Source organism: Pinus tabuliformis, chromosome 6 (genome assembly GCF_031772625.1).
Source record: "Pinus tabuliformis cultivar Carrire ecotype Pingquan chromosome 6, CPIR1, whole genome shotgun sequence".
In the NCBI taxonomy this organism is placed as follows: Eukaryota; Viridiplantae; Streptophyta; class Pinopsida; order Pinales; family Pinaceae; genus Pinus; species Pinus tabuliformis.
This window is the reverse complement of record NC_142292.1, coordinates 769576928-769591951: the sequence shown is the minus strand read 5'-3', so window position 1 is coordinate 769591951 and position 15024 is coordinate 769576928. Positions and strand designations below refer to the sequence as shown.

The 15024-nt window shown below is 38.3% G+C and overlaps 1 protein-coding gene across 1 annotated transcript in view; it reads right to left on the bottom strand.

Moving 5' to 3' along the window:
• Positions 1-14163, bottom strand: part of LOC149260998 (uncharacterized) — an 87070-nt gene extending 72907 nt beyond the window's left edge. The window contains exon 1 of the mRNA XM_089380983.1: positions 13704-14163. Coding sequence (XP_089237109.1) covers positions 13704-14134 — 431 coding nt within the window. The 5' untranslated portion in view covers positions 14135-14163. The remainder of the gene's footprint in view (positions 1-13703) is intronic.
• Between the last annotated feature and the right edge of the window lie 861 nt (positions 14164-15024).

Genomic DNA, 15024 nt, shown 5'->3' with positions numbered 1-15024 from the left:
CTTCTTTTAGTCTTCAATAGTTCAGCAGAGAGAGAGTACAATTTATAAATATGATAATTTATAACAGCAGCAAAAGAGCCCTAACCAGAAAAGTCAATGCTAGTCAACAGGGCAGATTTGACGCTCAGCAAATCGATCAACTTCAATCAACTTCGACCTCCAAACAGCAAGATAAAACAACTCTCAAAACAGTCAAATTCAGCCCAATCAAAGTTTGGTCAAACAGCCCACCTGCGGTCAGCCCTAGTTGCAGTGAACGTTGGTCAACAGTCAACGTTTAGCCTCAATTTCTGTGCCCAAAAATGCGCACTGCCCAAACAGAGATAGCCCTCACAAAAACGTAATCAAAAGAGGTCAACGCATGCTAGTCAACACTTGGTCAAACTGTCCAGAAATTCGGTCTCCTGAAATTTCGGCCTCCTGAAATTTCGCTCTCCTGAAATTTCGAACGTGTGGAGAGAGAGAGAGGCCCAGAAATCCGTACCCAATCAATGAGGAGAGAGAGAAAGAGGTGTGAAGATGAGTGTGTCCAAATGAGGCTAAGTCACCTTCTATTTATATGCAACGTTGAGGATGAATAGACGTGATTGTTGGGCTTTTGAGCCTACATAAGTTTGTTGGCCGACCTTGACAATTTGACCATAATCAAAATAAATTCATAACTTCATTTGTACATGTCAGAATCGGATGATCTTTAGATCAATCCTACACCTCTCGGAGAGAGGAATCCAAGAAAAATATCAGTTGTCATAAATAAGATGACCCATGTGGAGTTTGGCCCTAGTTGCCAATTTTAACAAAATTGTAATAAAATTTGGCATTAAATTCGATATACTAAAAAAAATTAAAAAGTGTATAATAAATAAATGTAAAAATGAAAATATATGTCACTGAACACATGTATACAAGGAACGAGGCATTTACCTCAACAGGGAGTTTTAGAACTGAACTAGTGCTAGCCACTTATCTCACCTAGAAGTTTTAGACCTAAATTAATGCTAGTCAACATTGAGAATCACTTCAAAAATCATTACTCAAAATGTGGTGACAAACCCTTCGTAAATGGTTTTAAGTTTGATAGTAATCAACTTCGAACTCTAGTGGCGTTGGAAGCCTGGAGTTCAAAATAGCTTGCATGGAGTCGCGGACACTAAAACCCTAGACGATGGAGCTTGGAGGAGGAAAAATTAAAAAATACACTCTCTCACAGCATCCTCAGTTGTAATGAACATTGAAAACCATGGGTGCCATCAAAACCCTTATCTCTTCACCATTCCCTTATCTCTCTTGAACAACCACATGTGTGGAGAGGGAAGACAAGTTTGACCGAACTTTGAATTGCTTCGACTGAGTTGTTTGACCTAAGATTTGACCGTAGTCCGTTTAGCGTTTACTGAAGGTTTGACCAACCGTCGATTGACTACAAGAAGGTCGCACGTGCAAGTTAATCGCATGTTTGTTGACCATTGACCACAGGGCCGAAGTTGACTTCAAAGTTAGACTCTTTAACTAGGGTTGACTGAGTTGGTTTGATTGGTTTTGACCAGTGTCATTTTGTTGTTTGACTAGGTTTGACTAGTATATTGGCACAAACTTTGTTGATTTGTAAACCTTGCTGAAGAATAATTTCTCCTAAATAAAAGTTGTTGGATTTTCTCCCAAGGTTGGGTTTTCTAGGGTAAAATATTGTCTCTATTGTGCATGGTTGCCTTTTTATGATCTTTATTGTTTTTGTTGTATTTACTATTGAGATTTTCTGAAGTGTAATTACTCAATGATAATAGTGGCATAAAATAACGGTTGGAAATCATTAGGAAGTAATTATCTAAAGGAAAAATGTATTCTACTGTACATCTTGTAGAAATTCAACATCTTTCAGTTCTATTGTATGCTCGAATCCCCTGTCTGGAGGTCTACCTAGTGGGATTTCTCTTAATACCTTCTGATGCTTGCTTAATAGTGCTTGAATGTCTACTGGGTATTGCCTACCATTATCTAAGAGCTTCTACTTTGTTACCATGCATTGTGCAGCCCATTTTATGTCAACATGTCGAATTATACCTTCCATAGTTTTGGTTGTGACCACTCTCGAAGCATCATCAGTCCCTCTCAATAGCACCTATTGTCTGGCTAGTGTGACGAACTCCATCTCCATAGTGCAATAATTATTCCAGTGTTTTCCTATGGAAATGAGCCATTAGATTCCCAACACCACATTGGTATCAACTAATCCCACCACATGGAAGTCATGATTGGTGTGATTCCCCATTCTTAGCTCCATTTGAGGGACATTCCTTAAAAATGCCATTCTACGTTCTCCAACTACCTTAATTGGACAAAGAGGGGCAATTGGTCCTAATTCCAAAGAGATCATAGACACCAAGGAAAGGAAATTAAGGAGCAAGACTATCAAGGAATATTTAGTCAAATGGAACGGCCTACCTATTGAAGAAGCCACTTGGGAAGGCGAACTGGTATTGCAGCATCCCAATTTGTAGTTGCTTGAGGACAAGCAAAAGGGAAGGGATGATTGTGACGTCCCTTTCCAATCCATAGCAATAGGGAGATGACTCAAAAACCTATTTGATCCTCGTAGGTTATTGTTAAGAAAAAATGGGGTCGACCAACTAATTATCATATATTGATTTAATAATTAAATGAAAGGTGGTAAGTCACTTTAGAAAATAAAGTGACCCATGGTATTGATAACCACCCATGGTATTTTGAGGAGGAAAAAAGTTATAAAATAAGGCGAAGGGTTGAGGAAATGTATGTGAGAATTGATTGTGAATTTACTTGGAGCTTAAGTAGCTTATTGAGCGAGGGGAAACCTTTGTGCAATTCCCGGCTTCGATGTTGAAACTATACACCCTAGCTAGTGGCGATTAGCTTCGATGGTTAAAAGAGCATTACAACCTTCCCTTCCCGAGATTGCTTGTCCCTAGGCAATCCGAACATGTGTGTCAATTCCGAGATCCCAAATGAATTTGAAGAATCCCTGCTGCATCTATAAAATATAGTGAACCCTGATCACTTTGTCAAACTTTGTCACATGGTGCAGTAATCCACTGGGATCCCATTGCCAGATTGGAATTCCATCATGCCTCCACTACGCTACTCTAATGATAATTGGAATACTAATATAGTCATCTTGTAGAAGCAAATTCAATATTGGGCTCCTGCTTCCTCATACCAGCCATCCATCCCACTCTTATGTGTCATCAATTCATCTATATGTGGGTTGGAAAACCACTCATGTGGACTTATGGTGTTGCAAGCCTTGTCTATGTATTGTTGAAGAGGGTTTCTCCACAACTCAAAAGTGGATTTCTGTTGTTGCCTCCTTAGCACTTCTAAATGTCCCTCAAATTTGGCAAGGCTAGCAATTGTCCTCGCATTCCTAGAGCCATAGGCCTTAAGCTTGTGATCTTGCTATAATATGGACTCCTTAAGCATCTTGATTTTCTCCTTTGTTCAAAAAGGCCTTTTGTAAGATATTTGATTCTTTCCTTAGTCTCTTCAGAAATAGAGTTGGGAATCTTTTCATCAAGACTGTAACACTTCTCATTTGAGTATGCCCTTCTAAGAACTAATGCAAATGCCTCCTGGGCTACTTCAATTTCAAGCGTACAAGGAATGCCCATTCTACGAACCTTAGAAGGTGACGCCTCAATTTCATCCAAAGGATGGGCTTTAGTTGCAGCTCTATCGCTTTTGGACCTACAATTTTTTCTTCTCTTTATTATTGCATGGTCTTTATGATTTCCTACCTTGTAATAATTCCTTTTGCTAGTCTCAACTGATAATGCCCATGCTCCAACCTACTCTATCACCTTTGTGAGGTTCTTGTTATAGTTTTCTAAGGCTTGCAAAATTTCTACTTTCACATTTTCTATTTTGGAAACTAACTCCCACTACCACTAATTTGGAAGCATTTTTTTCTATACTAAAAACCCCACAAGATGGCAGGAAAAACAATTTTGATACCACTGAAATATCCCTTTTATTAATTTATAATTTTCCTACCAAAAGTTTCTTCAAAAAATTGCTAGAAATAACTTTGCTGAAATTTTTATAAATTCCAACAATAAATTGGGAAACCATGATTCACAAAATTTTGTAGAAAAATACCAAAGCCAAAAACCCAACCAACTTTTATTAAAATACTCAGAAAGATTTACATTAAATTATTTGACAAAACTTGGTAGATTGTCCCCTAGAAGACAATTCAGCCCACTCATAGTGATGCGAGTTGCTACAAATTTATTTCTCTGAACTTCTAGAAACTACTGTGATTTTATCCTCCTTCCTCCGTTAAGGGACAATGAAGAACCTGAAGTGGTTCTCCCTCTTGACTAGCTAGGATGGATGTTTTAGCACCAAAACTAATCACCACCAACTAGGGTGGATAGTTTCACCACCGAAATTGGGATCTCCACAAGGGTTTCCCCTCACACAGTAAGCTACTAGAGCTCCTGAAACAATTATCAAAATCAATAACCAATGCATGATCAAGGAGTGATCTTCAATCTCCTTTTATAACATTTTCTTCCTTGACCGAATCAATACATCAATAAAATATTCTCTTTTTTTACCATATCAACACATTGGTTAAATAATAAAATAATATAAAATAATTTATCTTTAATTATTCACTTTCATTTTATAATTTTGTTTTTCTTCTTAAGTGATACTGAACAATTAAATCAATATCCCTCTCCGGAAAGGGACATTACACTAGCCTAGATTAAGAGAAAGCATTCTTGTGGTGACAATGGGAAATATTCCTAAGTGAATCTAAGGTTGCACTTCATTCAAGGACTTGAATATCTTTGAGTCCAGGTCTGGGAGGTAACAAATTGGTGTGATTTCAAAGGACAAAGTCCAATTCCCAAGGTTCAATAGATTGGTTGTAATTTGATGAGGGCACTTAAGTGAAGATCTTATTCTCATCTAAAGACTCCACGAAGGAGTGAAGCCCTTTTCCAAGAGATATAAAGTGAACTTGTCATTTGTAGAGGTGAGGGAATCCAATAGATTTGAAAGCATTTTAAGACTCACCTAGTAACTCCACTCCTATGGAAATGAAATGTGATAATTATATGTTTTTCAAATTTCATATCAATGTATCATATTGAAGATTTGAAGTAAAGAAGTATGACATTCTTAGAAGAATGACAGGTGAAATTATAGTTTGATCCATTAGATTTCTCAAATATCCGGAGGTATCCTAATCAATTCATTGATCTAGTTTGGGACAAGCACATTCCAAAGTTTCCTAAACATATCGATTCTATTCCACTACATATTACATCTTTTGAATTCATTTCAATATTTAACATTATTCATGAGCATGTCATGATGAAAACATGTGTTTGTTCCTTGGATAATGAAGTATTGGAGTGGTTTTATGATTGTATTTCAAAGGAGATATCTTGACTTGCAGGTTTGATCATGAAATTTTGCAAGTGTTGGGATGATATCTTTAGTTGCAAGTTTGATCATACAATTTTAGAAGTGTTGGGATGTTGGTTATGAAGAAAAAGAAGAATTCATTGAACACTATACATTCCATCTTGTTCTAGAAAAAATATCCTATGATGATGATGTGTGGGTTTGCTTACCACCAAGCTCAAACTCTTGGACAATTAACACATAACATGCCCTAGAGGGTTATTGAATTTCCTTATCTCTTGTACTAAAGGCACCATGTTTCATAAATTTGTGGATGCATTGAATCCAAGTTAAGAGTGCCCAATCATTGTATGACCTACTTGATTAGATTGTGATGTAGGCATAGATGGAATGTTCACCACTCTCTTCGTAATTCGCTTATGTAGCCCATCGTTTAGACATGATGCTAGAGGGCACAAGAAAGCTTGAAAGGGTGAAATATCTTAGGCCATAGTTCTGAACAAGTAGGCCATTGGAGCAAGATGTGGAGGTTGTTTACTCCATTTTTGAATAGCTAATTCATTGGAAATTTTTTCTCACTTAGGCTATTGTATAACGTTAAACATGTCACGTGTTGAATTTTCTACAACTATGCACAGTAGAAATTGATCTTCTAATATGATAATTACTTTACAATGATTTCCAATTAGGTTATATTATGTCACATATATCATTAAGCAATTATACACATAAAATCTCAACAGTAATGCAATGAAAATAGTAGGATCATAAAGAAACAGCCATGCATAATAGAGACAACAAAATTTACACTGGGAAAACCCAATCTTGGGAAAAACCCAGCAACTTTTCTTCTACGGAGAAATTGTTCTTCAGCAATATTTACAATTCGAAAATATTCTAGAAATCTGTGCTAAAATCCAAGTCCTAGAGACCAATCAAACCTAGTCGAAATTCCATATCAGCCAACGCTGGTCAAACCCTAAAAATAGTTATTTTTAGTCAAATTTTGACCTGGTCAACCTATCTCTTGCGGTCAATTTCGGACCATTGGTTAACCCCTGTGGTCAAACCTACAGTCAAACTATCCTTTATTGTGTTCAAACTCGACCTCTTTTCTACAGTCAAAATCAGCCTATAATTGTGGTCAAAGTCAACCAAAAATCTAGGCCAATCAACTTGATCAAACAGCAAGTCAATGGTCAACTCTAGTCAAACTTCAAATATGGTCAAATTTGGTCAATTCATTCTCTAATTTGCTGCTCTGTAGTTGCTTCAGAAGATATGTTGTTGTTGTGTGAGGTCAAAATGAGGTAGCATTTGTGTATTTATATTTGTTAAATGGGTGGGTTTTGACCAAGAGTTACACCTATTCATTTGTGGGGCCAACTTGACACTCATTTGTGGGGTCGGCTTAACACTTTGGGGCCTACATGAAGCCCAAAAATATAAATTTTAATTTTCCATTTTTATAATTTTCCTTGGTCGACTTGGGAGGCCTTTTGGCATGCAGGAATACCTCCCGATGCTACACAAAAAATCAACTCTTAGTGAGGGAGATATTCTCTACAACAGATTTCCCTTGTTGAAATTTCTCCTTCCTTAAGAAAAGTTCATGAGCTAGTCATGTTGATGCATGTCTATAAAATAACTCCATCATGGAGTGGGCAATGTAACTCTCTCATATGTACACAAGCATCCACAGCTTTTGACCAAAGTCCTTTATGGCTCCTTAGGCAAATGTATCAATCTCCTCTAGTCATGACCTAGCCAAGTCCTTCTGGCATCCAAGTTCTTCTAGTTTCTTAGGAGAGAATTTTCCTTTAGAACATTCATGGTTTTGGTCAAAGTCCTTTATGACCTAGCTAGCTTTAAAGGTGAATTACATCTATCACCTTGGGTCGACATAGCCAAGTCCTTCTAGCTTCTAAGGAAAAGATATGTCCAATCCTATAATTTCCCTAGGACATTCACCTCTTCTCGACCTAACCAAGTCCTTCTGGCTTCAGAGGTGAATGTATCCTACAATTTTCCCCCATAATTTACCTTGGGCCATTCATCTTTCTAGTCAAAGTCCTTTATGACATAGCCAAGTCCTTCTAGATTTAAAGGTGAATGTATTCATCTCCTCTTGATCAAAGTCCTTTATGACCCAACCAAAGTCCTTTATGGCTTTAGGAGATGGTTAGCCCAATCCTGCAAAGACCTCATCATTCCCTTCTAATGAGGGACACATTCAGCATCATACTAAGCTCGTATTTGTCCACAAATCTACTTAATTGTGGATATGTGTTAAAATTGGCAACTAGGGCCAAACTCCATGCGAGTCATCTTATTTATGGCAGCTAATATTTTTCTTGGATTCCTCTCGTCGAGAGGTGTAGGATTGATCTAAAGATCATCCGATTCCGACATGTATTCATGGAGATATGAATTTATTTGTGTTATGTGACAATTCGTCAAGGTCGGCCAGCAACCAAATTACCCCCATCTATCCTCAACGTTTTATTATAAATAGAAGAGGTCTTCAAGTCATTTTGCACACACACCTCTTGTGATCTCTCTCTTCATTTTGTTTGGGTTTTGATGAAAGAGAGATCTAGAGGGAGTGCCCTAGCCACAGTCATGGAGAGATCTCTACGCTGCCCTAAATTACAGTGATGAGACATCTAGACGCGGGACCTATAGACACAATCATGGAGGAGTCTTATCACAATGAAGAGAGGCTCCTACGCTGTCCTAAAGGAAGCTCTTCTACGCAGCAAGGAGAAGCTTTAAGGGAGCCTCTATACGTTGCCAAAGGAAGCTCCAAAAGAGCCCTAGCCGTAGTCCTAATGGGAGGATACTAGTCTTACCCTAGACGCAGATAATGAAGAGACTTAGCTGCAGTTAAGGGTGCCCTAGCGGCAGCATTTAAGGGTGCCCTAAGCCGCAACGAATGAGAGTTTGTAACTTTGTATGCAGCAAGAGGAGGTACTTATACGCAGTAAAAGGGGAGGCCTTAATCCGCAACCAAGAGGAGCATCTAGCCACTATCCTAATCATAGTGAAGGAGGCCTAAAAGGAGGTTCATATCCGCAGTCCTAAGTGCCCTAACCGCAGGCCTGATTTGCTGCTCTTGAAGTGCCCTCATTCGCTGTCCAATCAAGGAGCAATCTAGCCGCAGAGAAAGGAGGATTGATCAGTAGTGAAACATGCCCTATACACTGTAATGAGGAGGCCCTAAATCAACAGTTAAAGGTGGACCTAATCATTGTCCAAAGAGGCCCCTATACGTTGTATAGAGAAGGCCTAACCGAGACCTAAAGTACCCTAATCCCAGCAGGTTGTCAACATGAAAGTGGCATGATTTGCACATCTCTTTTATGACAGTACAAGGTTGGTTTCTTCTTGCAAGAGGACAGAGTTAGAGGAGCATAGTATCAGACCTGTTGGGGTGTTATTAAAGGGACAAGCATAATGAATATGTTGCCTGAAGACTGTGTGTTAGGCCGTAGGCCATAACACCACAGTCAAGCATTTCGTATGAGTGTATGAGGGCCTATATATGCCCAGATCTTCAGCATAATCTAGGAGTTGTCTTGTGAGATAATACTGCTGAGATCTAAGGCTATTTTGATGACTATTGGAGGGTTGTATGATGTTGCTGTAATATGAGATGGACAGAGCTATTGTCATGGGTTAGTATTATTGCGTTGAGGATTAGTCAGCTAGCAAGGTGCAGCATGGTGATGGAATCACCTTGGAGAATCAGTTGAAGAATGAGGACTGATAAGTATGCCTTCACCTGAGTTCAGAACTGCAGTCCTTGTCATCAGATCTACAACCTCATTGTGTCATCTTCATGGTGAAGATCTCTGATGTCTGATCTCTTATTTTGGCAAGTCAAAGTGTTGACTTCAAATGTATTTGTACTATCTCTCTCTCTGCTGAACTATTGAAGAATATAAGAAGAATTGATCAAGGGTTTCCCCACATTGGGGTTTGTCCTTGGTTGGTGCCACATCTTGTGTCCTCTTGTGTTGGCTTGTCTTCTGATGTTTATGTTTATGTTCTATTTGCACTTTACTATCATGCTGATGTGATTGCTAATCTGAATATTGTCATCGGGCTAATATGAAAAATTGAAGTAAATTGCGCTAAGCATAGAACATACCTAAATTTAACAATACGTATTGGAAATCTATTGCTTCTCTTTGCATCATGTCTCAGATGAAGTGACCCGACCATGACCTTAAGCGTTTGAAGCCTCACTACTTCATGACTTGTGATATTGCAAATACTCACTTCACCTCATTAGACATATCTCAAATCGCATCCAATTGTACAACATAGGTACCACATGCTTTGTTGTTACCCACTATATATGCCTCGGCTCAACCATAAGCTGGTTCAAGGTATTTATTACAAAGTGCATATATGGTCTATTGTTAACCAAGTACATCATGAATCCAAGCAAATGCTTGTACATCGTGAGATTCACCAAATTTGAACCTCCAATCCCAAGAAATAGTGTATCAGCCAATTTCCTTCATTTCAATCTCTGAGGCCAAAATCCCTCTGACAATGAAGTAGGTCTTCTTGTGGTAGTCCTGGTTGCTCCCTCTATCATGGAAGTAAATACTCCTACCATTGTTGCTCCTTCTGTCACGCAAGCAAGTCCTTCTGCTAAGGTCTACTCTGGGAAAATACATTGCTCCTAGAGACCTGTCTCTATGCATCTAGTCTGACAATATCAATCCCATGATATCTTTTTGGAAGGTTGCTCCTTCCACTTTACCTGAGTATCAGCTCCCTTGGAACAAGAAGCTCTTCCTATTGTCAAACATGATCCTGGATGTTAATCTGTACAATTTCTTCTAAACATTCTTAAAAATACGACCATCTGTGACAGGAGCAAAAATCTTCTCGTAGTCCACTCTCCCTTACTAGGAGAACCCTCTTGTCACAACCTTGCCTTGTACTTCTTGATGTTACCACCTATGTAATGGCAGTGTTCGCAATGGACCTATTTTTTTTCATAAACCTCATTCAGGAGGTCATGGAAAAAGAAAATTCATAATGAAAGTAAAAAAGAAATATCAAGGCCATATAAAAAAAAATGAAAGGACAAGAAGCTAACTAAATAAAAATAATAATAATCAAGGGAGAAAGATATGAATTACTTATCTTTTGATTAAATTGTTGAGAGTTGTATGGAATTGTTGGCTCCCTCTTGATCCTTGCCTCTTGCAAAAATCAATGAAGTCCATTTGCAATCTCATCAAGCTTGAATTCCTTGTCTTCTTCTAAGGTGGATGCTCATCCCCATCCTCAACATTAGTTGTTGAAACTTGATGCATGTTGCTTTCCTTTTTCTGCAAAGAGCTAGGGTTTCTTCATCCTGTGGATTCATCGAGTTATCTAGCCATACCAAAGGCCCAACAGCGAGCTAGCATCAATACCAATTCATCCTCGTGCTATCACACCAAATCCACTTGCATCCAACACTCTAGGTCTTGCTCTAGGGATTTATCTCACAAACCCTAGGACATTTTCATCCAAGGTTTCAATACAAGCCATAACTTCCAAGTCTTCTAGGGTTTACAAACCCTAAGTCTTCCAACTCTTATACCATACAACCATAAAGATTGCAAAGAGAGGCACATACTTTAATACAAGAGTTATGATAGGCTCTTTTCTTGCTTTATAAAAGTAGGTGAAAGAGCCTTTCTCCTCAGCTCCCTCTGGCTCTTCCTTGGTGGACAAATCAGAGAGATGTACTTAGTTAAATTCCATATAATCAAGTTAGCCATATCTAACATGAAGAATAAACAAGGGTTTGATTACATGTCAAATGTAGGATTTTGCTTGTCATCACACCACATGTCATGCTTGAAAATAAGTTATCATCCATACTATAGAATGTCTAAAGCATAATCTCAAAATTCAGGTCATTCCACAAAAGCGGATTATCCCTAGACTGGAATTAGACCATTGATCAATTTCAGGTACCTGTCCTTATTTTTTATAGTATCAATTCAACAAAAGATTCATACCTCAAATTAATTTGTAGGAAGTCTGGTCATGCTTGTCAAACTTTCTGCCACCTTAGAATACCTCCTTGGCTCCTGAGTTCTGCCCTTGGAGGTGCCATGCAACCAACCTTAATCATCCCTTCAAATTCCCTTAAAATGCATCACAAGAGGTCCTCAAACTGCCCTCTAAACAAGCCCTTAATGATCTCTGTAATCTGGCCTAGACATCCATCAAAATTCAGCCTTCCTTCTGCTGTCAATTTGCCACCTCCTGTGCCCTAAACAAGCTTTTTGGCTGCCTTAAAAACTCGGTCCAAACAGGCCTCTGGAGGGCCGAAATTTTTGGCTCAGACCAGGCGTCATTCTTCTTCTACTTGGCTTCTCCTAAACTCAGCCTCTTCAAGATATTTCAATGGTTGTTCCTTTATCAAGGCTCTGATACCACGTTGAATTTTATACAACAATGCACAGTAGAAACTGATTTTCTGATCTGGTAATTACATTCCAATGATTTCCAATCAAGTTATCTTGTGATATATTATTAAGCAACTATACACAGAAAATCTCAACAGTAATGCAATGAAAACAGTAGGATCATAAAGGGACAGTCATGCATAATAGAGACAACAAAATTTACCCTAGGAAAACCCAACCTAGGGAAAAACCCAGCAACAATTCTTCTAAGGAGAAATTGTTCTTCAGCGATATTTACAATTCAAAAATATTCTAGAAATCTATGCTAAAATCCAAGTCCAAGATACCAATCAAACCTGGTCAAAATTCCAATTTAGTCAACATTGGTCAAACCCCAAAATAGTTACTTCTGGTCAACTTTCAGCCTGGTCAACCTATCTCTTGTGGTCAACTTCAGACCTACAGTCAAACTGCCCTTTACTGTGGTCAAACTCAGGCTCTTTTCTGCGGTCAAAGCCAGCCATAAATCTCAGTCAAATACAGCCAGTCAACTCGATCAAACATCAGGTCAATGGTCAACTCTATTCAAACTTCAAATATGGTCATACTTGGTCAATTCATCCTCTAATCTGCTCCTCTCTACAGCTGCTTCGGAAGATATGTTGTTTTGTGAGGTCAAAATGAGGTAGTCTCTGTGTATTTATATTTGTCAAATGGGTGGGTCTTGACTAAAAGTCACACCCACTCATTTGTGGGGCCGACTTGACACTTTTGGGCATACATGAAGCCCGACCATATAAATTTTAATTTTCCATTTTCATAATTTTCCTTGGCTGAATTGGGAGGCCTTTTTGGCATGTGGGAATACCTCCCAATGCTACACAAAAAATCAACATCCCAGAGGCTAATTGAATTTCCTTATCTCTTGTACTAAATGCACCAAGTTTCATAAATTTGAAATGCACCAAGTTTCATAAATTTGTGGATGCATCTAATACAAGTAAAGAGTGCCCAATCACTATGTGACCTAGTTGATTTGGTTGTCATGTAGGAAGAGATGGAATGTGCAGCATACTCTTCATCAATCCGTTTATGTAGCCCAGGCTGATTGAATTTCCTTCTCTTGTACTAAAATCACCATGTTTCATAAATTTGTGGATGCATCTAATCTCACTGTCTGACCTGGTTGATTTGATTTTGATGTAGGCAGAGACGGAATGTGCACCACACTCTTCGTCAATCCATTTATGTAGCCCAGGCTAATTGAATTTCCTTATCTCTTGTACTAAAGGCACCATGTTTTGAAGAGCCAACTCATTCAAGGTTTACAATGCAGTACTGTTAATGAGAGAATTTTTAAATTTTTGGCATGCTAATGAGCTTAACAATAAGCGTAATCACACCACAGCCAATCCATCATGAATCAACAATCCATCATTTCATTATAGGAGGCAACATTCCTTTGTGGTTGCCCTCAATAGCATAAGAATTATAGTATATTAGAACTATATATGTGGTCCTGGACTACTTCTATCAACCAATGTGAAATAATATTTTTCTGAATAAAAAGGTATTTATGTTCAAACACAAACACTCCAGGACACACAACAAACAATTGGAAGGAACCAAGAGAGCAGATACCATCAACCTAGAAACCCCAACGTTGGAATTCTACCGTTAAAGAAATTAAAAAATCCCATGAAAATGCAAAACATTGGCAGAAGTTTGTCAATAAGGCTTCGCATTAATTCTCATCCATCACACCATTTTATAGTCTATTCCGCACATTCTCCCACCATGAAGAAATATTACTGCTAAACGGCTAAATTCAGCAGAGCAGAGGAGGTGCGGAGGGCTTGCCTCTTAGAATGGAGGATGTTCTTGACAAAGCGCGTGATGGGAAGAATCTCTCGGCGAATTTCGGCTCCTCTTCGCTTCCATTGGTCGGGACCGTCTTCTTCTACGCTTCTACCTTCTTCCTGCGACTCGTTGGCCCTCTCGGCTCCTTCTACTTCCGGGATGTAACCGAGACGCCACAACTCAGACAGAGAGAGATGCTGCGGCACAGCCTGATCGATTGCATTGCTGGAAGCTTTGGTACTGAGTCGGGATCCTATGCTACTGCTTCTTCTGAACTTCCAAGAATGAGGCCATGGCGAGAATAGCTGAAGAAAGCCGGGGCATGCAGGGGATTTGGTACGAATAGGAAGCCGGGTTAAGAAAGTCCTGAGAGCCATGAAGTGAGAGAATTTTTCTTCCGCCTGCTTTTTCTTAGTTCGAAGTATTGTCATACAAAACCAAACGAAGAGGATCTGTTGTTTTGAAAGGGAAAATTGGAGTTAGTTTTTGACAATTTAAAGTGCGGTAAAATTATTGGTGTATTTTTTAATATGGTTATAAGATTTTTGTTTAAATTTTATTGGAATGGAGTTAAATATTAGTATAATAATATGGTTATAAGATTTTTGTTTAAATTTTATTGGAATGGAGTTAAATATTAGTATAATAAAGGTTAATAGACATGAATATATTATAAGCATCAAAATATTTATTTGTTGTTAAGATTTATATATATATATATTTTGTAAATTTGAAATTATATTGTTTCAAAATATTTTTATACAATATTAGATATTATTGTTTATGTTATGTTTGATCATAGTTGATTATGGACAATAGTTTAGATGTTTCAAAATGTCAACAACTATCACTATGAAGTTCATAACAACTGACATAAATTGGACTACAATAAGTAAAAGAAAAGCATCAAGTGGTTAAAGAGAACATAAGAATTAGATGAAGTAACTAAGGACGAATCTAGATCACTAATTCATGTTGGTGTTGGAGGCTTCAGACCACATTAGAGATGGTGTTCTACGTGAGCAATCCAAGCATCCAAACTAGCAAGACAAGAGCATTAGGATCATAAAGCACCAAGAGAAGTGGTGGTGTCCAATAAGATCGTCGCTTGATCTCATTGGCCAACAGAACGACTTGACATGAGTTTGTTTTATCTTTAAATAGATTACATTGGAGATGAATACCATGGGAAAAAGCATGGGTTGTCATATACCTGGAGCCTGAAAAACCACCAATAACTTGACCAAGTCAAGTTTACCTGAACCACCCTAACAATCCCCCCTTAAACTTGACTTAGGGAGATTAATCTAGTCCTAACCAT